At 45.3% G+C, this 26,515-nt stretch overlaps 2 protein-coding genes across 2 annotated transcripts in view; one reads left to right on the top strand and one right to left on the bottom strand.

Annotated features, from left to right (window-relative positions):
* Positions 1-16,139, top strand: part of M6PR (mannose-6-phosphate receptor, cation dependent) — a 40,824-nt gene extending 24,685 nt beyond the window's left edge. The window contains exon 7 of the mRNA XM_069753852.1: positions 15,759-16,139. Within this exon, the coding sequence (XP_069609953.1) occupies positions 15,759-15,881 (123 nt within the window). The 3' untranslated portion in view covers positions 15,882-16,139. The remainder of the gene's footprint in view (positions 1-15,758) is intronic.
* An 8,896-nt stretch (positions 16,140-25,035) lies between these two features.
* Positions 25,036-26,265, bottom strand: LOC138665898 (lamina-associated polypeptide 2, isoforms alpha/zeta-like). The gene is made up of 2 exons (XM_069753847.1): positions 26,247-26,265; positions 25,036-26,169 (listed from the first exon to the last, which is right to left on the bottom strand). Exon 2 carries the CDS (start codon positions 26,128-26,130, stop codon positions 25,036-25,038), a length of 1,095 nt encoding a protein of 364 aa, XP_069609948.1. The 5' UTR covers positions 26,131-26,169; positions 26,247-26,265.
* Between the last annotated feature and the right edge of the window lie 250 nt (positions 26,266-26,515).

Below are 26,515 nucleotides of genomic sequence, written 5' to 3'. Positions count from 1 at the left end.
AAGAGGTCATGGGAAGCTTGTGTCACGGCATTTAAACCGGCGATCTCAGCCACGTCCACTAGTAGATCTATGCTGGTCTGGCTGGAACAGTTGGACCAAAATATTAAGAGTGGTGTATCTAGAGAGAAACTACGTGCCTCTATTCCTTTGATTAAGGGGGCGGCAGCCTTCATTTCTGATGCCTCTATAGACTCTCTCCGCCTAGCAGCCAGAACAGCCAGCCTTACTAATACGGCACGGCGCGCTTTATGGTTAAAGAATTGGAAAGGGGATGCCCAGTCCAGGGCTAAATTGTGTACTATACCCTGCCAGGGTGAGTACCTCTTTGGAACGGTCTTAGACGAAATTCTCACTAAGGCAGGTGAAAGGAAGAAGGGGTTCCCTAATCCCTTTATTCCTTCTTACAGAAGGGCGTTCAAGAAGCCACCATTCGGAAGGAAAGGAGGCTTCAGGGACCGATGGAATAACAAGGATTTCAAACAAAGAGGAAATTTGTTCAATAAGCGCCCCTTCAAGCCAGCAGATAAATTCCGCTGATTATATTTCACCGGTGGGAGGAAGACTAAAACAATTTAGTAAGCAGTGGAAAGACATAACGGTTAATCCATGGGCCATTGATTTAATATCTTCAGGCCTCACATTAGACTTTATTAGAAGACCTCCGGACTCCTTCCTCCTTACCACCTTAAGATCCAGGCCTCAACAAGAGGCACTTGAAACCGAAGTTAAATCCCTCTTACTCAAACAAGTGCTGGTAGAGGTTCCATCTTCCCAGATAGGGAGGGGATTTTACTCTCCCTTATTTCTGATTAGTAAGCCTGATGGCTCTTTCAGAACTATAATTAACTTGAGAAAACTGAACTCCTTTATAAGACCCAAAACATTTAAAATGGAATCCATACGTTCGGCCATAAAAAATCTATTTCCAAACTGTTACATGGTAGTATTGGATCTTAAAGATGCTTATTACCATATTCCTATACACCATTTACATCAGCAATTTCTTCGGGTAGCAGTTTGTATAGAAGGGCAAATTCGTCATCTACAATACCGGGCAATGCCCTTCGGTTTATCTATGGCCCCAAGGGTTTTTACCAAATTGCTACTGGAAGTAATGTCCTTTTTACGGGTAAAAGATACCTTGGTCATTCCGTATTTGGATGACCTATTGATTGTAGGTAAGAACTCCCTACAGTGTGAGCAGAGGTTACAGGAGGTAGTGTCATCCTTACAAAACCTGGGCTGGCTGGTTAATTGGGAAAAATCTAGACTCCAGCCAGTAACGTGTCAGAAATTCCTTGGGCTCCTTCTAGATTCAGTTGACCAGATTTGCAAGCTTCCTGAGGATAAGAAAACTTCCATATTCGATAAAGTGTCCTTAGCGATCAGAAAGCGTAGTATGTCATTAAGGAATGTCATGTCACTACTAGGTTCTTTAACATCGTGCATTCCTGCGGTCCAGTGGGCGCAGTTCCATACTAGACATCTACAAAAATTTGTATTGGATGAGGATATTAAAAATAGAGGATGTCTGGATAGAACAGTTTTCCTAACGTCAGAAGTAGTACACTCCCTTATGTGGTGGTTGAATCGGAAAAATCTTTCGAGAGGGGTTCTATGGGTAATCACCCCTTCTAGTATAGTGACCACAGACGCTAGTCCTGAAGGCTGGGGGGCACATTTTCAGGATCAATGGGTCCAGGGTCTTTGGTCCAGTTCAGAACTTAATAATTCCTCAAATGTCAAAGAGTTGAGGGCTATATACTACTCCCTACTTCACTTTCTTCCTCAGCTCAGCGGCTCACACACAAGAGTATTCTCCGACAACACCACTGCGGTGGCGTATCTGAACCATCAAGGAGGTACAAGGTCGGACAAACTCAGAGAAGTGGCTTCAGACATCATGGAGTTGGCCGAAGGTCATCTGCTATCCTTGTCAGCAGTGCACATCAGGGGCATAGACAATCTTCATGCCGATTTCCTCAGCCGTCACACTCTTCATCAGGGAGAATGGATGCTGAACAGGAAGATTTTCAGATTAATAACAGCTCGATGGGGTGTTCCTCAAATAGACTTGTTTTCCACAAGAGCCAACCGTCAGGTCAGGAGGTTTGCCTCTCTATGCAGGGAGGACAAGCCGGACATACTCGATGCCCTCCAGGTACCATGGACATTCGACCTGGCCTATGCTTTCCCCCCATGGAATCTATTACCTATAGTAATAAGAAAAATAAGGGAGGAAGGCGCAAGAGTTCTGTTAATAGCCCCATTCTGGCCCAAAAGGCCATGGTTCTCATGGCTGAGGGCGATGTCAGTGTCAGACCCGTGGATTCTGCCTCAGTCCAAGGACTTGCTCTCTCAGGGACCATTCCTTCATCCTCAGGCAAAGGGCATGAACCTGACTGCCTGGAGTTTGAGAGGCAGTTACTAAGTATAAGGGGGTTTTCTAGTGGGTTAATTAACACTCTTATGAAGAGTAGAAAACCTTCAACTACTAGAATTTATGTTAGAATTTGGAGAAAATTTCTTCAATTCCATACTGCACAACTTTCATCTGAGGTTCCTATATTTCCAGTGTTGGAATTTCTACAAAGAGGTTTGGAATTAGGACTCTCCGTAAGCACTCTGAAGGTCCAGGTTTCAGCTTTAGGAGCTCTTTTTAATTATGATGTTGCGGGTAATAGGTGGATATCCCGATTCATATCTGCCTGTGAGCGTTCAAGACCAATTCGCATACCGCAGGTGCCTCAGTGGGATTTATCCATAGTCCTGGAAGCATTGACACAGCCACCGTTTGAGCCTCTCCATACAGCCTCACTAAAAAATATTTCTTTGAAAACGGTATTGTTAGTGGCATTAGTTTCTGCTAGAAGAGTGAGTGATCTCCAGGCATTATCTATAGATCCTCCCTTTTTATCTGTAACATCAGATAGGATAATTTTGAAAACAGACCCTTGTTATCTTCCTAAAGTAGCCACTACTTTTCATAGAACCCAGGAGATCTTGTTACCTACCTTTTATGAGAACCACTCAACTCCAGAAGAAGTAAAACTTCATACTCTAGATGTAAAAAGAATTGTGCTAGCCTATTTAGAGAGAACCAGGGACTGGAGGAAGAGTAGGGCTCTCTTTGTGTCTTTCCAGGGTAAAACCAAAGGTACCAGAGTGACAAAGAACACATTATCTCGCTGGATCAGAGAGGCCATAATCCTGGCGTATAAAGCTGGAGATAGAGATCCTCCAATGCATATAGGAGCACACTCTACAAGAGCCTTGTCGACTTCCTGGGCAGAAAGGGCGAATGTGCCAATAGACCTTATATGTAAGGCTGCAACTTGGTCTTCACCTAATACCTTCTATAAACATTATAGATTAGATCTATCCTCTGCTTCTGATCTGACTTTTGGGGTATCGGTCCTTGACTCAGTAAACCCACCCAGTCTATAGTCTCTGAAATTCTCTCTAGTGGGTGCTGTCGTGGCGAATAGAAAATACCGGATTACGTACCGGTAATGCTCTTTTATAGAGCCCACGACAGCACCCTTTCACATCCCTCCCTTTTCTGTATATAGTCGCACGTGGTGCTTCTTTGGTGAGGTGTAAATATTAGAAGAAAGTAGCATAAGGTTGTAAATATGTATATATATATATGGATATACCTGAACCTGTTAACTAAAACCTGGCGGCGGTTCCTCCTATTCTCTGTAAAACAACTGAGGAGCGAGGGGGGGCCGCCCCTTTTATCTCTCTGTAGGTTTCCTGTTCCTAGGGGCGGATCCCCTCTCTCTAGTGGGTGCTGTCGTGGGCTCTATAAAAGAGCATTACCGGTACGTAATCCGGTATTTCTACACAGTCCACTCCAAAAGAAAAAATGAACAAATGAAATAGATTGCAATGAGTCCCACATAGCTACCAAATCACCATGACCTCGACGTGTTTCTCCATTTTTGTACTGGGTGTTCCATTATGGGAAGTTTATTAGGGCAATAACCCATGGACATCAGCATGTCCGTCTGTAGCTTCACTTCCCCCTAAATATGGCCTCGTTGATTGATCATTCTCTGATGAGATGGAGGGACTGATAGACCTAACATCTTTGGTCTAGATCAACCTCCGGGCTCCTGATAAATATGTATTGAGAAACTCTATATCGGAGACCAATGTCTCATTTCTCTACACTTATGCCATATGTCCTAAGGTGCCAGATAGATGCAGACATTGGCCAATCCGGGATTACTTACGGCGCATGCGCCGATTGGCATTCTGACGTCACCGCACATCATGCCGTGGCATTGGATAAGAACTAACCTATCACAGATAGGCGCCTGCGCAACAGGGCCCACATCAGGGGTATTACATATGGCGCATCAGGATGACACATATACAGGGTTGCATGCGGCGCTTGCGCCGAGTGACGTCACCACATTCTTGCTGCGTTATTGAATATATACTCTATCACCGTTTGATGCCGGCGCATCGGGGTTTGATGATTTATTCGGACTCCGATGATCCTATACCGCACATGTGCCAGACTCAAGCAATATAACATTGCGTATTGGACACATTGTGGTTACGTTTGGCAACAATGAGCGTCCCATTTTCTAACACTGTATGTTCTAGATCCTGTTATTTTAATAAATTATCCAGGAAAAACTGCCTTAGATTGAGCTAACCAGTTAAAGAAATATACATATCATATAGACATACATTGTGTGCAGAATTATTAGGCAAGTTGTATTTTGATCACATGATACTTTTTTATACATGTTGTCCTACTCCAAGCTGTTCAGGCTTGAGAGCCAACTGCTAATTAAGTAAATCAGGTGATTTGCATCTCTGTAATGAGGAGGGGTGTTGTCTAATGACTTCAAAACCCTATATAAGGTGTGCGTAACTATTAGGCAACTTCCTTTCCTTTTGGCAAAATGGGTCAGAAGAGAGATTTGACAGGCTCTGAAAAGTCCAATTGTGAGATGTCTTGCAGAGGGATGTAGCAGTCTTGAAATTGCCAAACTGTTGAAGCGTGATCACCGAACAATCAAGCGTTTCATGGCAAATAGCCAACAGGGTCACAAGAAGCATGTTGGGCAAAAAAGGCGCAAAATAACTGCCCATGAATTGAGGAAAATCAAGCGTGAAGCTGCCAAGATGCCATTTGCCACCAGTTTTGCCATATTTCAGAGCTGCAACGTTACTGGAGTAACAAAAAGCACAAGGTGTGCGATACTCAGGGACATGGCCAAGGAAGGCTGAAAAACGACCACCTTTGAACAAGAAACATAAGATAAAATGTCCAGACTGGGCCAAGAAATATCTAAAGACTGACTTTTCAAAGGTTTTATGGACTGATGAAATGAGAGTGACTCTTGATGGGCCAGAGTCTGGATCAGTAAAGGGCAGAGGGCTCCACTCCGACTCAGACGCCAGCAAGGTGGAGGTGGGGTACTGGTATGGGCTGGTATCATCAAAGATGAACTTGTGGAACCTTTTCGGGTTGAGGATGGAGTGAAGCTCAACTCCCAGACCTACTGCCAGTTTCTGGAAGACAACTTCTTCAATCAGTGGTACAGGAAGAAGTCGGTATCGTTTAAGAAAGACATGATTTTCATGCAGGACAATGCTCCATCACATGCCTCCAACTACTCCACAGCGTGGCTGGCCAGTAAAGGTCTCAAAGAAGAGAAAATAATGATATGGCCCCTTGTTCACCTGATATGAACCCCATAGAGAACCTGTGGTCCCTCATAAAATGCGAGATCTACAGGGAGGGAGAACAGTCCACCTCTCGGAACAGTGGGAGGCTGTGGTGGCTGCTGCACGCAATGTTGGTCGTAAACAGATCAAGCAACTGACAGAATTTATGGATGGAGGCTGCTGAGTGTCATCATAAAGAAAGGTGGCTATATTGGTCACTAATTTTGGGGGGGTTTTGCATGTCAGAAATGTTTATTTCTAAATTTTGTGCAGTTATATTGGTTTACCTGGTGAAAATAAACAAGTGAGATGGGAATATATTTGGTTTTTAAGTTGCTTAATAATTCTGCACAGTAAGTTACCTAAAAAACAGCAAAACAAGGCAGAGCTTCTTACCTGCCTAGGCCTCTAAACAAATGCACTATCAGGATGCAGTGGACCCATGTGGCTAAGATGGAGACTACACAGGTGCAGCATAACCGATGAGGCAGCCACTCTCAACCTACCAAACTAATGGAGGGGGTGGCTGCTTGGCACATTGCTGCACATAAAAGACTTGTATGTGGCACTGTTAACACAATGGAGATGCACAGCATCCAGGCAAGCCTAGTAGTGACACCCTTCTATTAGATCAGGCGGGCCTGCCCAGCGCTATCCAAATGCACCCCATATGAACAGACACCACAGTTTACAAGACAAAAATGGGCCCAACTGCACCCCGAAAAAAAGTGCAAAAAACACAAAAAAATCTAAAAAAAATTTTTTGAGGTATTCGTTTATACTTTGGCCAAAATACGCAAGCTCGTAACCCGCGTCAAGGGTCCCCACGCTTACGAGTCCTAATTCTAAACAGCAAGAGCACAAGAAGAGGATTCAGAGATCCTCCAAAAAATAGTAAAAAACAGCAAAACAAGGCAGACATGCTTACCTGCCTAGGCCTCTAAACAAATGCACTATCAGGATGCAGTGGACCCATGTGGCTAAGATGGAGACTACACAGGTGCAGCATAACCGATGAGGCAGCCACTCTCAACCTACCAAACTAATGGAGGGGGTGGCTGCTTGGCACAATGCTGCACATAAAAGACTTGTATGTGGCGCTGTAAGTAAGTTACCTGCACAAACAGATATCCTCCTAAGATAGCCAAATCTAAAAAAAAAAAACCACTCTAACTTCCAAAAATATTAAGCTTTGATATTTGAGTCTTTTGGGTTAATTGAGAACATAGTCGTTGATCAATAATAATAAAAATAATCCTCTAAAATACAACTTGCCTAATAGTTTATACACTGTGTGTAGGATTATCTCTTATTAATCATTCCTCGTCAGCGAGGGAGGGCAAAAAGGAGAGGAGTGGGGAAAAAGAAATGGAAAAAGGTATCTTTAAAATTTAGATGAAAAGACATATATACCACTGATGTTGTGTATATGATGATTATGAAAAAGTGCAGATCCCCACCCTCATCATAGATCAGTGGCTGAGGAGTTAATGGTATTACGGCATTGTATGACACCCCAAGAAAACGGAACCAGAGCATAAGAAATTTTCACTATAAATCCAAAATAAGAAAATTACATACAGTGGGGCAAAAAAGTATTTAGTCAGTCAGCAATAGTGCAAGTTCCACCACTTAACCCCTTCAAGACCCAGCCTATTTTGACCTTAAAGACCTTGCCGTTTTTTGCAATTCTGACCAGTGTCCCTTTATGAGGTAATAACTCAGGAACGCTTCAACGGATCCTAGCGGTTCTGAGATTGTTTTTTCGTGACATATTGGGCTTCATGTTAGTGGTAAATTTAGGTCAATAAATTCTGCATTTATTTGTGATAAACACGGAAATTTGGCGAAAATTTTGAAAATTTCGCAATTTTCACATTTTGAATTTTTATTCTGTTAAACCAGAGAGATATGTGACACAAAATAGTTAATAAATAACATTTCCCACATGTTTACTTTACATCAGCACAATTTTGGAAACAAAATTTTTTTTTGTTAGGAAGTTATAAGGGTTAAAATTCGACCAGCGATTTGTCATTTTTACAACGAAATTTACAAAACCATTTTTTTTAGGGACCACCTCACATTTGAAGTCAGTTTGAGGGGTCTATATGGCTGAAAATACCCAAAAGTGACACCATTCTAAAAACTGCACCCCTCAAGGTACTCAAAACCACATTCAAGAAGTTTATTAACCCTTCAGGTGCTTCACAGCAGCAGAAGCAACATGGAAGGAAAAAATGAACATTTAACTTTTTAGTCACAAAAATTATCTTTTAGCAACAATTTTTTTATTTTCCCAATGGTAAAAGGAGAAACTGAACCACGAAAGTTGTTGTCCAATTTGTCCTGAGTACGCTGATACCTCATATGTGGGGGTAAACCACTGTTTTGGCGCACGGCAGGGCTTGGAAGGGAAGGAGCGCCATTTGACTTTTTGAATCAAAAATTGGCTCCACTCTTTAGCGGACACCATGTCACGTTTGGAGAGCCCCCGTGTGCCTAAAAATTGGAGCTCCCCCACAAGTGACCCCATTTTGGAAACTAGACGCCCCAAGGAACTTATCTAGATGCATAGTGAGCACTTTGAACCCCCAGGTGCTTCACAAATTGATCCGTAAAAATGAAAAAGTACTTTTTTTTCACAAAAAAATTCTTTTAGCCTCAATTTTTTCATTTTCACATGGGCAACAGGATAAAATGGATCCTAAAATGTGTTGGGCAATTTCTCCTGAGTACACCAATACCTCACATGTGGAGGTAAACCACTGTTTGGGCACATGGTAAGGCTCGGAAGGGAAGGAGCGCCATTTGACTTTTTGAATGAAAAATTATTTCCATCGTTAGCGGACACCATGTCGCGTTTGGATAGCTCCTGTGTGCCTAAACATTGGCGCTCACCCACAAGTGACCCCATTTTGGAAACTAGACCCCCCAAGGAACTAATTTAGATGCCTAGTGAGCACTTTAAACCCTCAGGTGCTTCACAAATTGATCTGTAAAAATGAAAAAGTAATTTTTTTTTCACAAAAAAATTCTTTTCGCCTCAATTTTTTCATTTTCACATGGCCAGTAGGATAAAATGGATCATAAAATTTGTTGGGCAATTTCTCCCGAGTACGCCGATACCTCATATGTGGGGGTAAACCACTGTTTGGGCACTCGGCAGGGCTCTGAAGAGAAGGCGCGCCATTTGACTTTTTGAATGGAAAATTAGCTCCAATTGTTAGCGGACACCATGTCGCGTTTGGAGAGCCCCTGTGTGCCTAAACATTGGAGCTCCCGCACAAGTGACCCCATTTTGGAAACTAGACCCCCCCAAGGAACTTATCTAGATGCATATTGAGCGCTTTAAACCCCCAGGTGCTTCACAGAAGTTTATAACGCAGAGCCATGAAAATAAAAAATAATTTTTCTTTCCTCAAAAATGATTTTTTAGCCTGGAATTTCCTATTTTGCCAAGGATAATAGGAGAAATTGGACCCCAAATATTGTTGTCCAGTTTGTCCTGAGTACGCTGATACCCCATATGTGGGGGTAAACCACTGTTTGGGCGCACGGCAGGGCTCGGAAGGGATGGCACGCCATTTGGCTTTTTAAATGGAAAATTAGCTCCAATCATTAGCGGACACCATGTCACGTTTGGAGAGCCCCTGTGTGCCTAAACATTGGAGATCGCCCAGAAATGACACCATTTTAGAAACTAGACCCCCAAAGGAACTAATCTAGATGTGTGGTGAGGACTTTGAACCCCCAAGTGCTTCACAGAAGTTTATAACGCAGAGCCATGAAAATAAAAATAAAAATTATTTTCTCAAAAATGATCTTTTAGCCTGCAATTTTTTATTTTCCCAAGGGTAACAGGAGAAATTTGACCCCAAAAGTTGTTGTCCAGTTTCTCCTGAGTACGCTGATACCCCATATGTGGGGGTAAATCACTGTTTGGGCACATGCCGGGGCTCGGAAGTGAAGTAGTGACGTTTTGAAATGCAGACTTTGATGGAATGCTCTGTGGGCGTCACGTTGCGTTTGCAGAGCCCCTGATGTGGCTTAACAGTAGAAACCCCCCACAAGTGACCCCATTTTGGAAACTAGACCCCCAAAGGAACTTATCTAGATGTGTGGTGAGCACTTTGAACCCCCAAGTGCTTCATAGAAGTTTATAATGCAGAGCTGTGAAAATAATAAATACGTTTTCTTTCCTCAAAAATAATTATTTAGCCCAGAATTTTTTAATTTTCCCAAGGGTAACAGGAGAAATTTGACCCCAATATTTGTTGTCCAGTTTCTCCTGAGTACGGTGATACCCCATATGTGGGGGTAAACTACTGTTTGGGCACACGTCGGGGCTCAGAAGGGAAGTAGTGACTTTTGAAATGCAGACTTTGATGGAATGGTCTGCGGGTGTCACGTTGCGTTTGCAGAGCCCCTGGTGTGCCTAAACAGTAGAAACCCCCCACAAGTGACCCCATTTTAGAAACTAGACCCCCCAAGGAACTTATCTAGATATGTGGTGAGCACTTTGAACCCCCAAGTGCTTCACAGACGTTTACAACGCAGAGCCGTGAAAATAAAAAATCATTTTTCTTTCCTCAAAAATTATGTTTTAGCAAGCATTTTTTTAGATTCACAAGGGTAACAGGAGAAATTGGACCCCAGTAATTGTTGCGCAGTTTGTCCTGAGTATGCTGGTACCCCATATGTGGGGGTAAACCACTGTTTGGGCACACGTCAGGGCTCGGAAGTGAGGGAGCACCATTTGACTTTTTGAATACGAGATTGGCTGGAATCAATGGTGGCGCCATGTTGCGTTTGGAGACCCCTGATGTGCCTAAACAGTGGTAACCCCTCAATTCTAACTCCAACACTAACCCCAACACACCCCTAACCCTAATCCCAACTGTAGCCATAATCCTAATCACAACCCTAACCCCAACACACCCCTAACCACAACACTAACCCCAACACACCCCTAACCCTAACCACAACCCTAATTCCAACCCTAACCCTAAGGCTATGTGCCCACGTTGCGGATTCGTGTGAGATATTTCCGCACCATTTTTGAAAAATCTGCGGGTAAAAGGCACTGTGTTTTACCTGCGGATTTTCCGCGGATTTCCAGTGTTTTTTGTGCGGATTTCACCTGCGGATTCCTATTGAGGAACAGGTGTAAAACGCTGCGGAATCCGCACAAAGAATTGACATGCTGCGGGAAAATACAACGCAGCGTTCCCGCGCGGTATTTTCCGCACCATGGGCACAGCGGATTTGGTTTTTCATATGTTTACATGGTACTGTAAACCTGATGGAACACTGCTGCGAATCCGCAGCCAAATCAGCACCGTGTGCACATAGCCTAATTCTAAAGGTATGTGCACACGCTGCGGAAAACGCTGCGGATCCGCAGCAGTTTCCCATGAGTGTACAGTTCAATGTAAACCTATGGGAAACAAAAATCGCTGTACACATGCTGCGGAAAAACTGCACGGAAACGCAGCGGTTTACATTCCGCAGCATGTCACTTCTTTGTGCGGATTCCGCAGCGGTTTTACAACTGCTCCAATAGAAAATCGCAATTGTAAAACCGCAGTGAAATGCGCAGAAAAAAACGCGGTAAATCCGCCATAAATCCGCAGCGGTTTAGCACTGCGGATTTATCAAATCCGCAGCGGAAAAATCCGCAGAGGACCAGAATACGTGTGCACATTCCTAACCCTAGCCCTAACCCTAGCCCTAACCCTAGCCCTAACCCTAGCCCTAACCCTAGCCCTAACCCTAACCCTAGCCCTACCCCTAACCCTACCCCTAACCCTACCCCTAACCCTAACCCTATTCTAACATTAGTGGAAAAAAAAAATTTCTTTATTTTTTTATTGTCCCTACCTATGGGGGTGACAAAGGGGGGGGGGTCATTTATTATTTTTTTTATTTTGATCACTGAGATAGATTATATCTCAGTGATCAAAATGCACTTTGGAACGAATCTGCCGGCCGGCAGATTCGGCGGGCGCACTGCGCATGCGCCCGCCATTTTGGAAGATGGCGGCGCCCGGGAGAAGACGGACGGGACCACGGCTGGATCGGTAAGTATGATAGGGTGGGGGGGGACCACGGGGGGGGGATCGGAGCATGGGGGGGGGAATCGGAGCGCGGGAGGGGTGGAACGGAGCGCGGGGGGCGTGGAACGGAGCACGGGGGGGCTGGAATGGAGCACGGGGGGGTGGAACGGAGCACGGGGGGGTGGATCGGAGTGCAGGGGGGGTGATTGGAGCACGGGGGGAGCGGACACGAGCACGGGGGGGAGCGGAGCACTGGATGGAGGGGAGCCGGAGCAGTGTACCGGCCAGATCGGGGGGGTGGGGGGGCGATCGGAGGGGTGGGGTGGGGGCACACTAGTATTTCCAGCCATGGCCGATGATATTTCAGCATCGGCCATGGCTGGATTGTAATATTTCACCCGTTATAATGGGTGAAATATTACAAATCGCTCTGATTGGCAGTTTCACTTTCAACAGCCAATCAGAGCGATCGTAGCCACGAGGGGGTGAAGCCACCCCCCCTGGGCTAAACTACCACTCCCCCTGTCCCTGCAGATCGGGTGAAATGGGAGTTAACCCTTTCACCCGGTCTGCAGGGACGCGATCTTTCCATGACGCCGCATAGGCGTCATGGGTCGGATTGGCACCGACTTTCATGACGCCTACGTGGCGTCAAAGGTCGGGAAGGGGTTAAAAAGATGAGAGGCGTCTGTAATTTACATCATAGGTAGACCTCAACTATGGGAGACAAACTGAGAAAAAAAAATCCAGAAAATCATTGTCTGTTTTTTTAACATTTTATTTGCATATTATGGTGGAAAATAAGTATTTGGTCAGAAACAAAATTTCATCTCAATACTTTGTAATATATCCTTTGTTGGCAATGACAGAGGTCAAACGTTTTCTGTAAGTCTTCACAAGGTTGCCACACACTGTTGTTGGTATGTTGGCCCATTCCTCCATGCAGATCTCCTCTAGAGCAGTGATGTTTTTGGCTTTTCGCTTGGCAACACGGACTTTCAACTCCCTCCAAAGGTTTTCTATAGGGTTGAGATCTGGAGACTGGCTAGGCCACTCCAGGACCTTGAAATGCTTCTTACGAAGCCACTCCTTCGTTGCCCTGGCGGTGTGCTTTGGATCATTGTCATGTTGAAAGACCCAGCCACGTTTCATCTTCAATGCCCTTGCTGATGGAAGGAGGTTTGCACTCAAAATCTCACGATACATGGCCCCATTCATTTTTTCATGTACCCGGATCAGTCGTCCTGGCCCCTTTGCAGAGAAACAGCCCCAAAGCATGATGTTTCCACCACCATGCTTTACAGAAGGTATGGTGTTTGATGGATGCAACTCAGTATTCTTTTTCCTCCAAACACGACAAGTTGTGTTTCTACCAAACAGTTCCAGTTTGGTTTCATCAGACCATAGGACATTCTCCCAAAACTCCTCTGGATCATCCAAATGCTGTCTAGCAAACTTCAGACGGGCCCGGACATGTACTGGCTTAAGCAGTGGGACACGTCTGGCACAGCAGGATCTGAGTCCATGGTGGCGTAGTGTGTTACTTATGGTAGGCCTTGTTACATTGGTCCCAGCTCTCTGCAGTTCATTCACTAGGTCCCCCCGCATGGTTCTGGGATTTTTGCTCACCGTTCTTGTGATCATTCTGACCCCACGGGGTGGGATTTTGCGTGGAGCCCCAGATCGAGGGAGATTATCAGTGGTCTTGTATGTCTTCCATTTTCTAATTATTGCTCCCACTGTTGATTTCTTCACTCCAAGCTGGTTGGCTATTGCAGATTCAGTCTTCCCAGCCTGGTGCAGGGCTACAATTTTGTTTCTGGTGTCCTTTGACAGCTCTTTGGTCTTCACCATAGTGGAGTTTGGAGTCAGACTGTTTGAGGGTGTGCACAGGTGTCTTTTTATACTGATAACAAGTTTAAACAGGTGCCATTACTACAGGTAATGAGTGGAGGAAAGAGGAGACTCTTAAAGAAGAAGTTACAGGTCTGTGAGAGCCAGAAATCTTGATTGTTTGTTTCTGACCAAATACTTATTTTCCACCATAATATGCAAAAAAAATGATAAAAAAACAGACAATGTGATTTTCTGGATTTTTTTTTTCTCAGTTTGTCTCCCATAGTTGAGGTCTACCTATGATGTAAATTACAGACGCCTCTCATCTTTTTAAGTGTTGGAACTTGCACTATTGCTGACTGACTAAATACTTTTTTGCCCCACTGTATACCTAGGAATAAATCATGATGAACAAGACCGGCCTAATCAAGTAAAGCATCCAAAAGTTAACTGTTCATTTAATCATTTACAGTAGGAGTACGAGAATCTAATCGAAATTTGAGGTTCTTTTTGCAGAATTTGTTTATTCCAATCTCTTCCCCTTTCATGTTTTCTCACAAAGTCTTCTATCTGTTACCCAATTTATCTCTGGAATTACCGTTACGTCTTACCGATGTAATTAAGTGGATTTGTGTACGTGCCCATATATACCACCCCACTGTTCTGCAGTTGGCAAATTCTCTAGTGAAAATTTCCCTCCCAGTGGATCTGGTGGGTCTGATGAAGGGGCAAAAGCTGCAATTTACATATTTAAATATTCCACAGATTCTGTTATCAAGCAGTGTCCCAGCATGCTTTGGTCTGCTACATATGCAGTAGACAAGGCGATCACCAATTACCGTAATCTTATCTTTATGTATGTAATTTTTTGGGGTGAAAGAAACCACATTATGTAAATGGGATCTGCCTACAGAATGCCCCCATACTTATTGAGGATTTGATATACCTTATTTGCCTGGTTGTCAAATGTGCCTATGACACATATGGGTCCACTAATCTATCTCTTTTTAGAGGTGAGGAGCGCATGTCTATCCTTAGGGCATGGTTAAAGGCCGTGGTTAGGTTATGAGCAGGATAGCCCTATTGGGTGAAGTGATACTTAAGATCTCTGACCTGGGGAAAGAAATCCTCCGTCCTTGGACAATTGCGTCTCATCCTGAGGTACTGCCCTTTTTGGTATACCTCTTTTCAGGGTCTCAGGGATGTGGCTGTTCTAGTTCAGCAAGTTATTACTAGCTGTTCGTTTCCTGAACAGGCAAGTAGATTAGTTTCCATCTATTGTCCTCTTGATCATCACATCCAGAACTGGCCAAATAGAATTCTATGGACTCACAAGGCAGCGTCATTCTGAAAGACCAGCATTTCTTCCCATCAGCCAAGGAGGAGGTTCCCATATGAGTGAGCGTAGGATGTGCCCATCGCGGTCCCTCATAGCTGGTGGGCGTACTTGTTGTCGAGTAGAAAATAATTGTGTTCTTACAAACTGGAGAAGGTTAACAACAAATCGACTGTTTGTTAAAATACTTGGCTCTAAACTCATGAAGTGCTCAGTCACCTTAATCCCATATTTGTGGAGAATACTACTAGAGATTCAACTTCTATTGATGCCAGTAAGGCTACGTTCACATTTGCGTTGTGCGCTGCTGCGTCGGCGACGCAACGCACAACGCAAACAAGAACGCATGCAAAACGCATAGTTTTGCGACGCATGCGTCCTTTTTTTGCCGGATTTTGGACACAAAAAAAATGCATCTTGCTGCGTCCTAACGCTTGCGGCAAAAAAGACGCATGCATCGCAAAACGCATGCAAACGCATGTCCATGCGCCCCCATGTTAAATATAGGGGTGCATGCGTCGCCGCGGCTGCGCCCGACGCAGCCCGGCAGGACGCAAATGTGAGCGTAGCCTAAATTATCACTCTCCAAAACTACGTCTTCCAGTTTTAATGAATGGTCCACTCTAATATGACTCCACAAATGTGATCAACAAATACATTTTATCTATTGAATTAATTTCTGAAACTATGGAACATCCCAGTTTGTGATATCTTAAGAACAGCTCTTCTTCAGTTTGGAGTTTTTTCTTTTGTCCTATTTTACCTGATGTACATGTAGGGACAGTTTAGAATCGTCATGGAAGATAATTTGATTTCATTTTTGTTTCTTCCAGGACGGCTGTGATTTTGTGTGTCGATCCCAACCCCGATCTTCAGAAACTGCCTACAGAGGTGTTGGCGACGATCAACTTGGAGAGGAGCCGGAAGAGAGAGATGACCACCTATTACCCATGTGATCTAGTTCCATTCACAATAACTTTACAAAAATTAGCAATTGGAGGAAGCCCACATCTTCCACCCCATTTTCTCCCGCTGCTTAGAAAATCTTTTGTCTCCTAATGCTCCTCTGCTGCAGGTGGGGGCCTCTGTCCCCATTGCCCTTCTGTGGTGTAACCCTACATTGGGCAGCCACCTCTTTTGCTTTGTACTGGGAGTATAGCCAATGTGGTACTTTTGGTTTATGGCCAGAAATAAACCTGATGTCTTCTCCTGTATTTAGCACTACATGAGTACAGGACTTAAACCAAGAAATAAACTCAGGATAAGTAAGTCGATATAAGACCGAGGTCTTTGGAAGGCTTTTCTTACCACAGTGTGGTAGGTCCATCCGGCAGACGGACTGTTTGTCAGAATAGCATAATTGACATAATTACTTGCATACGGCCACTCCTACAACATCACTAATATTGGACCCACAGAAGTACTTGAACTCTTTTGTACACACTGGAAACACACAAACCTGTACAGATCTACGACAGATATCATCACCATTGGGGTTTACGTGTTACTTAGTGCTGCATCTGAATCACTATTCTACTTTCTTGCTTCGCTTTCCCTGTAATATTTTTTCCAAATAAGGTTTTTGGGGTATTTACATTTTTATGGGTGTTTATATCTTGTGTGACTTATTGGCAGTTTCTGGAATTTTTTTTTTGTTTCATTTTTTAACAAAAGAATTAAAAAGTGAAAAAAAAAGCCAATGTGTTTGGATATTGTCTTTTGCGTGTGTATCGCAGCAGCACAATTGCTAGAAGGTGGGCTTGAGATGAGTAAACAGTGCTTTTGCCACCAGTGCCATCCAATATGAACTGATCTATTCGGGTTCCAAAAAAGCCAAGAACCCTGGATGGGATTTTTTTGGATGTAGAATTCGCATTGCAGGCTTTTTAAAGGGAAACTGTCACCAGCAAAAGTGCTAATAACCTGCAGATATTACGTTAATCTGTAGGTTAATAGCGTTATCTTGCTGGCCGGCTCCTGCACTTAGCCAGATGCTGTGGGGAGAAAATAAACTTTTATTCTCCCTGGCCGTGTTAGGGTTTCAGTCGAGTCAGCTGTAACTGCGACCCCGGCACTGACTGACAACCGGCCCCAATGCAGAGCCTGTGTCTGTCAGGACTGGGGAGCAGTTTGTCAACTAATATCTGAAGGGATGTCACAGTGTAGAGGGATCATCCGTATTCTCATTTGCACATGGAAACAAGAGAAGCAATGGAATGAAACTGAAAGGGAGAAGATACAGATTAGATATTAGAAAAAAACTTTTTTTCAGTGAGGGTGATCAATGAGTGCAACAGGCTGCCAAGAAAGGTAGTGAGTTATCCAATGGAAGTCTTCAGAGGCTGGACAGACATCTATCTGAGATGGTTTAGTGAATCCTGCATTGAGTCGGGGGTTGGACACGACCCTGGAGGTCCCTCCAACTCTAAAGGTACCTTCACACGTAACGATTTCGTTAACGATATCGTTGCAATGTCACGCTTTTTTGTGACATAGCAAAGATCCCGCTAACGATCTCCTTATGTGTGACAGCGACCAACGATCAGGCCCCTGCTGGGAGACCGTTGGTCATTGGAGAATGATCATGACCTTTTTTTGGTCGCTGATCACCCGCTGTCATCGCTGGCTCGGCGTGTGTGACGCCGATCCAGCGATGTGTTCAATTGTAACCAGGGTAAATATCGGGTTACTAAGCACAGGGCCGCGCTTAGTAACCCGATATTTACCCTGGTTACCATTGTAAAAGTTAAAAAACAAAAACACTACATACTCGCATTCCGATGTCTGTCACGTCCCCCGCCGTCAGCTTCCCGCACTGACTGTCAGCGCCGGCCGTAAAGCAGAGCACAGCGGTGACGTCACCGCTGTGCTCTGCTTTACGGCCGGCGCTGACAGTCAGTGCGGGAAGCTGACGGCAGGGGACGTGACAGACATCGGAATGTGAGTATGTACTGTTTGTTTGTTTTTTTTTTTTATACTTTTACAATGGTAACCTGGATAAATATCAGGTTACTAAGCGCGGCCCTGCACTTAGTAACCCGATGTTTACCCTGGTTACCCGGGGACTTTGGCATCGTTGAAGACAGTTTCAACAATGCTGAAGTCGTTCCCCTGATCGTTGGTCGCTGGAGAGAGCTATCTGTGTGACGGCTCCCCAGCGACCACACAACGACTTACCAACGATCACGGCCAGGTCGTATCGCTGGTCGTGATCGTTGGTAAGTCGTTTAGTGTAACGGTAACTTAACATTCTATGATTAAAGCTAGAGCAAAGCAACCAGCAGCATCAAGGGAAACGGAGAGATAATATTTGCCTGCATGAGCTGCTAGTTTAGCTTGTGGGATGCAAGAAATTATACTTTGTTGTAGCTGCTTGACCCAGGTAGCACGAAGGTCTGGGCACATGGCTGAGTCTGTAGCTTCAAAGGCTGATGTGGCTGGAGACTCCGTGTCTGTCTGTAGGATCATTGAGGAACGCGCCATTGGAGAGTGGAAGATTAGGGTTGGTGGATAACAGATGATGGAAATTCGGCCCAATTCTTGAAAAAACCGGGAGGAAAAGGAAAAAGGATCTCCATGTGTCTCAATCTCTGAAATTGTCTGGGTGCTCCCACTCCTATGACAGGACTCAAATTCTATGTGGTTAGACAATAGTCTAGGTGATTAAGAAGATAAAGCAAAAGTGCACTGTCTGCTCAGAAGACAAGGGGTGTACTTCCATGACAATCAAGGTCTGGTTAGCTGTCTTAACCAGACTGTTGACCATGTACCTTACTTTGGAGGCTTGGTCGCAGTTGAGATCGGGGTAAGATTCTAGAACAGCGTGGAGAAGACAGGAGGGGGCCCATTCTAGAGAAGACAGGAGTGGAAGGATACCTAGGGGCAAGCACTTGTTCATTGCCAGTTTATGGATCTCTTCTGTGATCTGCCATGTTGGTGTGGAACAACTGGTGGGTCTGACTCACCCTTGGAGGTGGTCAGAGTAACTGGGGCAAGAGAAAGTTTAAGCAGACGTTCTATGACAGAAACCAGGGCATAAGATACATTGGTTAAGTCAGAGAGCGCAATAGTTAGTTCATGGAAATGGGGATTTTTTGTACTCACCGCAAAATCCTTTTCTCTGAGCCACTCATTGGAATACAAAGAAAGTTAGCTCCTCCCCTGCAGTATACACCCTCATGCTGGCTTCAAGAGAACCAGTTCAGTGCAAAAGCAGTAGGAGAACACTAAAAATACATGAGTACATGTCAAACTAAAGCACAAGCCATTAGGCTAGCCGGGTGGGTGCTGTGTCCCCCAATGAGTGGCTCGGAGAAAAGGATTTTGCCGTGAGTACACAAAAATCCCTATTTCTCCTTCGCCCCATTGGGGGACACAGGACCATAGGACGTCCCAAAGCAGTCCCTGGGTGGGAAAAACAATTGAAAACATCAGGCTTCACGTAACAACTGCCTAGATTTGCGCCACCGCAGCCTGCAGAATTTTTCTGCTCAGCCCCGCATCGGCCGAAGCTTGAGTATGAACATTATAGTGCTTCGAGAAAGTATGTAGGCTGGACCAAGTTGTGGCTTTACAGACCTGCTCCGCCAATGCCGAATGGCCCAGGAAGCACCCACAGACCGAGTAGAGTGTGCTCTCATCCCTGCTGAGATAGGCTTACCTCTGATGCGGTAGGACTCCTGAATGGTGGAACAAATCCACCTAGCTATCGTGGTCCTCAGGAAGCACGAACAAAGAAACAGACCTTCGGAAGGACGCCGTCCTCGAGACATACCTTCTCAGAGCTCTTGACTACATCCAGAGTATGGAGAGCCCTTTCCACTCTGTGGACTGGAGTAAGACAAAATCAAGGAAGAACAATGTCCTCATTAAGGTGAAAAGATGAGACAACCTTGGGCAAAAAGGATGTGGACAGTCGAAGGACAACCTTGTCCTGGTGGGAAAATAAGGAAGGCGCCCGACAAAACAGCAGCCAGGTCCGAAACCCGCCAGACTGATATGATTGCAATGAGAAAGGAAACTTTCCAGGACAGAAAGGTGAGCAAAATGTCCTGAAGTGGTTCAAAAGGAGCTTCCAGTAAGACTCCCAGGACCAAGTTAAGGTCCCCTCGGTCTAAAGGCATGTGATGGGGGGAAACATATGTAACCCCCTGAACGAACATCTTCACCTGAGGTTTTGTAGCAATCCTACGTTGGAATCAGACAAATAAGGCGGATATCTGGCCCTTGAGCGAGCTGAGTCCAGGCCTGTCTGTAGGAACTCTAGAATGGTGGGAATAGAGAGGACAAGGGGAAGACGTCCACGATCCTTGCACCAAGCACAAAATGTCTTCCAGGTACTGTGATAAATGCGTACCGCCACAGGCTTACAAGCACTGATCATTGTGGATGCAACCCATTGTGAAAAATCAGTCTGGGTCAGAATCCAGGATTCAATGGCCAAGCCATTAAACACAGGGCTGCTGAGTTCTGGTGGTAAATCTGTCCCTGGGAGAGCAGTTCTGGATGATCTGGCTGTCACCATGGTACTTCGGCGACAAGACACACCAACTCTGCGAACCACACCCAGCGTGGCCAATTCGAAGCGACCAGGATCACTGTAACCCCTTCCGCCTTGATCTTCCTGATGACTCTCGGAAGAAGAGGCAGTAGGGGAAAAATGTACGGAAGACTGAATTGGCGCCACGGAAGAACCAGAACATTCACTTCTATGGCTCTTGGATCTTCTATGGCTATGAATCTGGAGACTTTGGCACTCAGACTGGACACCATCAGATCCACATCCGGTGTCCCCCAACAAGACAGATCTGTTGGAAAACTTCCGGATGAGGTTCTCACTCCCCGGAGGTGAGACCCTGACGGCTGAGGAAGTATGCCACCCATTTTTCCACGCCTGGTATGTGCATTGCTGAGATTACTGAGTGGTTCCTCTCTGCCCATCGAAGAATGCGAGATACCTCACACGTGGCCGCCCTGCTCCGGCTACCTCCTTGATGGTTGTGCACCTGTGCAAAAGGAACCACTTCCATTGCTGCCACCATTTTCCCCAGTACCTTAATTGCAAAGCGGATGGAATGAGGGGATGACTGAGAAAGTGTGCGGGCTCCTTGCTGAAGGGCTAGACCCTTCTCTCGAGGGAGAATCACCAACCCTTCAGGTGTCCATGCCTAAAAAGGATATGTGCTGGGCTGGAAGGGGGAAGACTTGGCTAAGTTTATCAGCCAACCCAGATGAGAGAGTATCGCAAGTGATATGAATGGACACTGTGCAGTCATGGAAAGATGGACCCTTGACTAGGAGGTCATCAAGGTAGGGCAGGACAACCATGCCCCGAGAGTGCAAAATGGACATGACGGCCGACATGACCTTTGTGAACACCCTGGGAGCGGTAGTGAGACCAAAGGGCAAGGCTGTGAATTGAAAATGCTGTTCGAATGGTGAAATGCAGGAATCTTTGGTGGTGGGGAATCGAGATGTGCAGGTAAGCATCTCGAATATCGATTGATGCTAGAAACTCCCCCTTCTCCATTGAGGTAATGACCGAACGCAGAGACTCCATGCGGAAGTGACAGACCTTGACAAACTTGTTTAGAAGTTTGAGTTCTAGTATGGGTCTCACTTTTCCGTCCTTTTTTGGGGACAACAAATAGGTTGGAGTAGAATCTCTCGAACCTTTCGTTTTCCAGAACCGGGGCAATGATGCCATCGCGGCTCAAAGAAACTATTGCTCTGGAAAGAGTTTTTGCACTTGTCCTTGACGCTTGAAGCCGGGAAGTAGAGAAATGAGCTGGGGGATGCGAAGAAAGCATTAAGCTACTTACTGGTAGCGGCATTTCTCGGAGGCCCATGACAGCATGACGAGAGAGGGGATCCGCCCATTAGGAACAGGAAACCTACAGATACAAAAGGGCGGTACCTCTCCCTTGCCTCAGTTGTATTTCAGAGTCTTGAGAGGACTACCGCGGTTAGTGGTACACAAAAATATACACTATATACAGATTATATACAAAAATAGCAGACATCTATTGGGACTGGTATCATATTGTGAAATATATACATTTATATGGAGTGCAACCCCCACGTGAATAGGGAGGGAACTAAGGGTGCTGTCATGGGCCTCCGAGAAATGCCGCTACCAGTAAGTAGCTTAATGCTTTACTCGGACTCCCATGACAGCACGACGAGAGAATTACAGAGATGTAAGCTTCCTTAGGGAGGGACTATGGCCTGTAGCACCCTTAACCCGAATGTGAGATCAGAGGAAGCCCCCAAATCCAACCTATAGTGCTTAAAGAAGGTGGACGGGGATGACCATGTGGCCGCCTTGCATATCTGGTCGATTGATACTCCAGACTTTTCCGCCCAGGATGTAGCCATGGCCCTGGTGGAATGCGCCCTCAGATTCTGCGGAGCCGGACCCCCACCTGCAGTGTAAGCCAAAGAGATAGCCTCCCTAATCCACTTTGCTAGTGTGTACTTTGATACCCTAAGTCCCTTTCTAGGGTTTTGGAAAGATAAAAACAACGCATTATCTTTCTTCCAAGTGTCAGTAATAGAGATGTATTCTAGCAGGCATCTCCTAACATCTAATGTATGGAGTAGTTCTTCTTTAGGGTTGGAGGGATTGGGAAGGAAGGATGGTAAAACTATCTCCTGTGTCCTGTGAAACCGTGATGACACTTTCGGTAAATAGGCTGGGTCCGGTCTGAGGATTACTCTGTCTGGTAGAAACTCTGTATAAGGGGATACCCTGGAGAGCGCTTGTATGTCTCCAACTCTACGAGCAGATGTAATTGCCACAAGAAAGGCTGTCTTAAGAGATAGGGCCTTAATTGAAGCTGAATGTAATGGTTCAAACGGCTCTCTAGTCAATGCTGACAGGACTAGGTTGAGATCCCAAGGCATAGATCTATCTTTATGTATGGGTCTAGATCTAATAGAAGCTTTAATGAACCTTGAGATCCAATAATTATTGGCGATGTTACATGAAAATAGAGCCCCTAGGGCCGAGACCTGTACTCTTAGAGTACTAGTGGATAGATCTAGCTCTAGGCCTTTTTGCAGAAATTCTAAGATTTGTTTAATAGGTAATCCCTCTTCTAAATTAAAATCGGAAGAGGCCAGAAATTTCCGCCAGGTCCTAGCGTAGATTGTTGTGGTTATTTGCTTTCTACTTTTCATAAGGGTCTCAATTAGACTCGGGGAGAACCCTTTGCTTTTTAGTAACGCCCTTTCAAAATCCATGCCGTTAAATGGAGATTCTTTACTTGAGGATGGCTGATCGGCCCCTGGTAGAGCAGATCTGGAATGTCCGGAAGTACCCAGGGGTCCTCCACTGACATGATCCTGAGCCAAGTGAACCAGGCCCTTCTGGGCCAGAATGGGGCAATCAATATAACTCTGGCTCGATCTTCTCTTATCTTCCTGACTACTAAGGGTATCAGGCCTAGTGGAGGAAATGCATATGCCAGTTGAAAATCCCATCTGATCAGAAAAGCGTCTACCGACAGAGGATTTTCTCTGGGATTTAGGGAACAAAATTTTGTTGTCTTCCGGTTGTCCCTGGTAGCAAATAAGTCTACTTCTGGATGTCCCCATTTGTGGACGATCTGATCGAACACGTAATTGTTTAGGGACCATTCCCCTTGTCTCAAGGTGTTGCGGCTTAGAAAGTCCGCTTTGATGTTTTCTTTTCCTCTTATGTGTAGAGCAGTTAGGGATAAGAAGTGATTTTCTGCTTTCTGGAACAGACGATCCGCCACTCTCATCAGTGACTCGGAATGAGTTCCACCCTGATGATTTATGCATGCGACCGCCACCTGGTTGTCCGATAGGATCTTGACATGATGACCCTGTAGATATATGAGGAATTTTTTCACTGAAAGCTCTACTGCCATTAACTCTTTCTGGTTGGAGGAGGCTGATGTTAGGGGACCATAGACCCTGAACCATCATGTCATCCATGTGTGCTCCCCAACCCATAGGGCTAGCGTCTGTAGTTACCACACGTGTTACCTGTGACACCCAGGGAACTCCCGCCGATAAGTTTTTACTGTCTAGCCACCACCTAAGAGAAGTGAGTGCTTTTGGACCTAAGGTAATCTGATCCTGCAGGGACCCCTGTAAGATTCTATCATTAACCAGCACCTCGGATTGTAATGGTCTGGTGTGGAACTGGGCCCAACGGACAGCGGGAATGCAAGAGGTTAAAGAACCCAATAGTGACATAGCCTGTCTAAGGGTCATGGATGGCTTATCAATTGCCCTAGACACCTGTTGTTGGATATGTAACAACTTGTCGGGTGGAAGACAACACTGTTGGGATTCTGAGTTTAACAATAGTCCCAAAAATCTTTGTATTTTCTGGGGCTGTAAACGAGATTTTTCGTAATTTACGATCCACCCCAGATGCTCAAGTTCGGATGTGGCTGTCTCTAGCTGAGAACGGCAATGGTCTTCAGAGGTCCCTACTATAAGAAAGTCATCCAAGTAAGGAATAATTAGGATGTCAGACTCTCGTAAGTGTGCCATGACTTCGGCCACTAACTTTGTAAACACCCTAGGAGCTGCTGATAAGCCGAAGGGAAGAGCTCTGAACTGGAAATGGCGAATCTGGCCCCCCATTGACACAGCTACCCTCAGGAATCTCTGGAAGTGTTCATGTATTGGAACATGATAGTATGCATCTTTTAGATCTACCACTACCATGAAACAGTGATTAAACAACATTTTTATTGCTGAATTGATTGTTTCCATTTTAAATGATTCATTGACCAGGAACTCATTAAGACATCTGAGATTAATGATCGTTCTAAAAGATCCGTCTGGTTTCTTAATCAGAAAAAGAGGAGAATAAAATCCCCTTCCTCTTTCTGATTCCGGAATTTCAATCAGCACGTTCTTGGAACATAAGTTGATAACCTCTGCTTCCAGGGCTGCTTGCTCAAGGGGGGAGGAACGTAAAGGGGTTAATTTAAATTTTTCACGAGGCCAGTGATTGAAGTCCAGTTTTAGACCTTCAGTAATGATGCCTCTGACCCATTTACTGTTTGTAATGTCAAGCCAAGCTGAAGAGAATGCTGACAGTCTACCCCCCACAGGGATTGCTAGTCATTGGTCCGGTTTTTTCTGATCCTTTGAGGAACGGCGAAACATATAGCCCGTACCTCTACCGCGTCTGTCTTCCCATCTGAAACTTTCTCTAGTGGGAGAGGACCCGCGTTTTTTCCCGCGACCAAATCTCCTTCGATTGAAGGGCCGGCGGTAAGATGAATATAGACTGGGGAATTTCTTTTTGTCATCCCCTGCTTTTTCCAACAACTCGTCCAGAGTTGGACCGAAGAGATATTGTCCTTCGCACGGAATGGCGCAGAGCTTGGTTCTAGACTGAATGTCACCTGACCAGCATTTCAGCCACAAGGCCCTGCGAGCCGCGTTAGATAGTCCTGCCGCTCTGGCCGCCATTCTGACAGAGTCCACCGATGCGTCCGATAGGAAGGCTGCAGCATTCTGGATGGTCGGTAGAGCCTTCAGAATAGTATCCCTGGATGCACCGTCCTTAAGCTGAGACTCTAACTGATCTAGCCAGACCATTAAAGATCTGGCCGTACATGTTGCCGCTACGGCTGGTCTGAGAGATCCAGCCGCCATCTCCCAGGTACCTTTAAGGAATATATCTGCCTTTCTGTCCAGAGGATCCTTGAGGTTTCCCATATCCTCAAAGGGTAATGAGGCCTTTTTTGACGCCTTTGCAACAGCCGCGTCCAGTTTAGGAGCTTTATCCCATGTATCCACAACCGGATCGTCAAAGGGATACCTGCGTTTTAACGCTGGTGGTAAGGCCCCCTTTTTTTCTGGTTTCTTCCATTCTCTAAGGATTAAGTCCTGAATCTTTTCGTTTACCGGGAAAGATCTATGTTTTTTACGATCAAGTCCGCTAAACATCATCTCCTGTTTCGAGGGCTGTGATTTAGGTTCCTCTATACCCATGGTGCCTCTGACTGATTTGACGACTTTGTCGATTCTATCCAAGGGTAGACAGAATCGTCCTGACTCCTCATCTGATGAAGAGGAGAGAGGACTGGAGAGATAGGAATTCTCCTCTCTTTCTTCCTCTGAAGAATTAGAGTCCAAGAGAGTCCTATGCTTTGAGCCTTCCGCTTGGGATAGGGACCGTAGTGATTCCCTTACTTCCAGCCGGATCATTTCCCTCAGATTTGCCGGAGTTACGGACTCTTCTGCTACCTAGGGGAGGACAATGTAGGAGATAACTAATATCTGACCTAAAGTCACTACCACCAACCCGCTCCTGTAGACCTCACCGTCTGCTGTATACAGGGGGCACATAATTGTTTTGAACAAGAGTCAGGTAGAGGGACTCCACAGAGGGCACATTCCTTATGTTTAGACTTCCCCGTACTCTTCTTCCCCTGGAATGATAAAGTATAAAGGGGCCCGCGTCACAGAGTGAACTTTCACGTAGATCACTTACCCGTGCGCCAAAGTACAATACCGGAATCCGAGGGGTCTCTTTAGTCGAAGCTCTGGATCCTTGTTCGGAAGAGCTCTTACGACTGGGCTGGTCGCCTCT

This window comes from Ranitomeya imitator, chromosome 2 (genome assembly GCF_032444005.1).
Source record: "Ranitomeya imitator isolate aRanImi1 chromosome 2, aRanImi1.pri, whole genome shotgun sequence".
Classification (NCBI taxonomy): Eukaryota; Metazoa; Chordata; class Amphibia; order Anura; family Dendrobatidae; genus Ranitomeya; species Ranitomeya imitator.
The sequence above is the reverse complement of the archived record's forward strand: the minus strand, read 5'-3'. Positions and strand labels throughout refer to the sequence as shown.

Coding starts and splice junctions, on each gene's coding strand:
- LOC138665898 (XM_069753847.1), bottom strand. CDS start 26,130: ATGATCCGGCTGGAAGTAAGGGAATCACTACGGTCCCTATCCCAAGCG.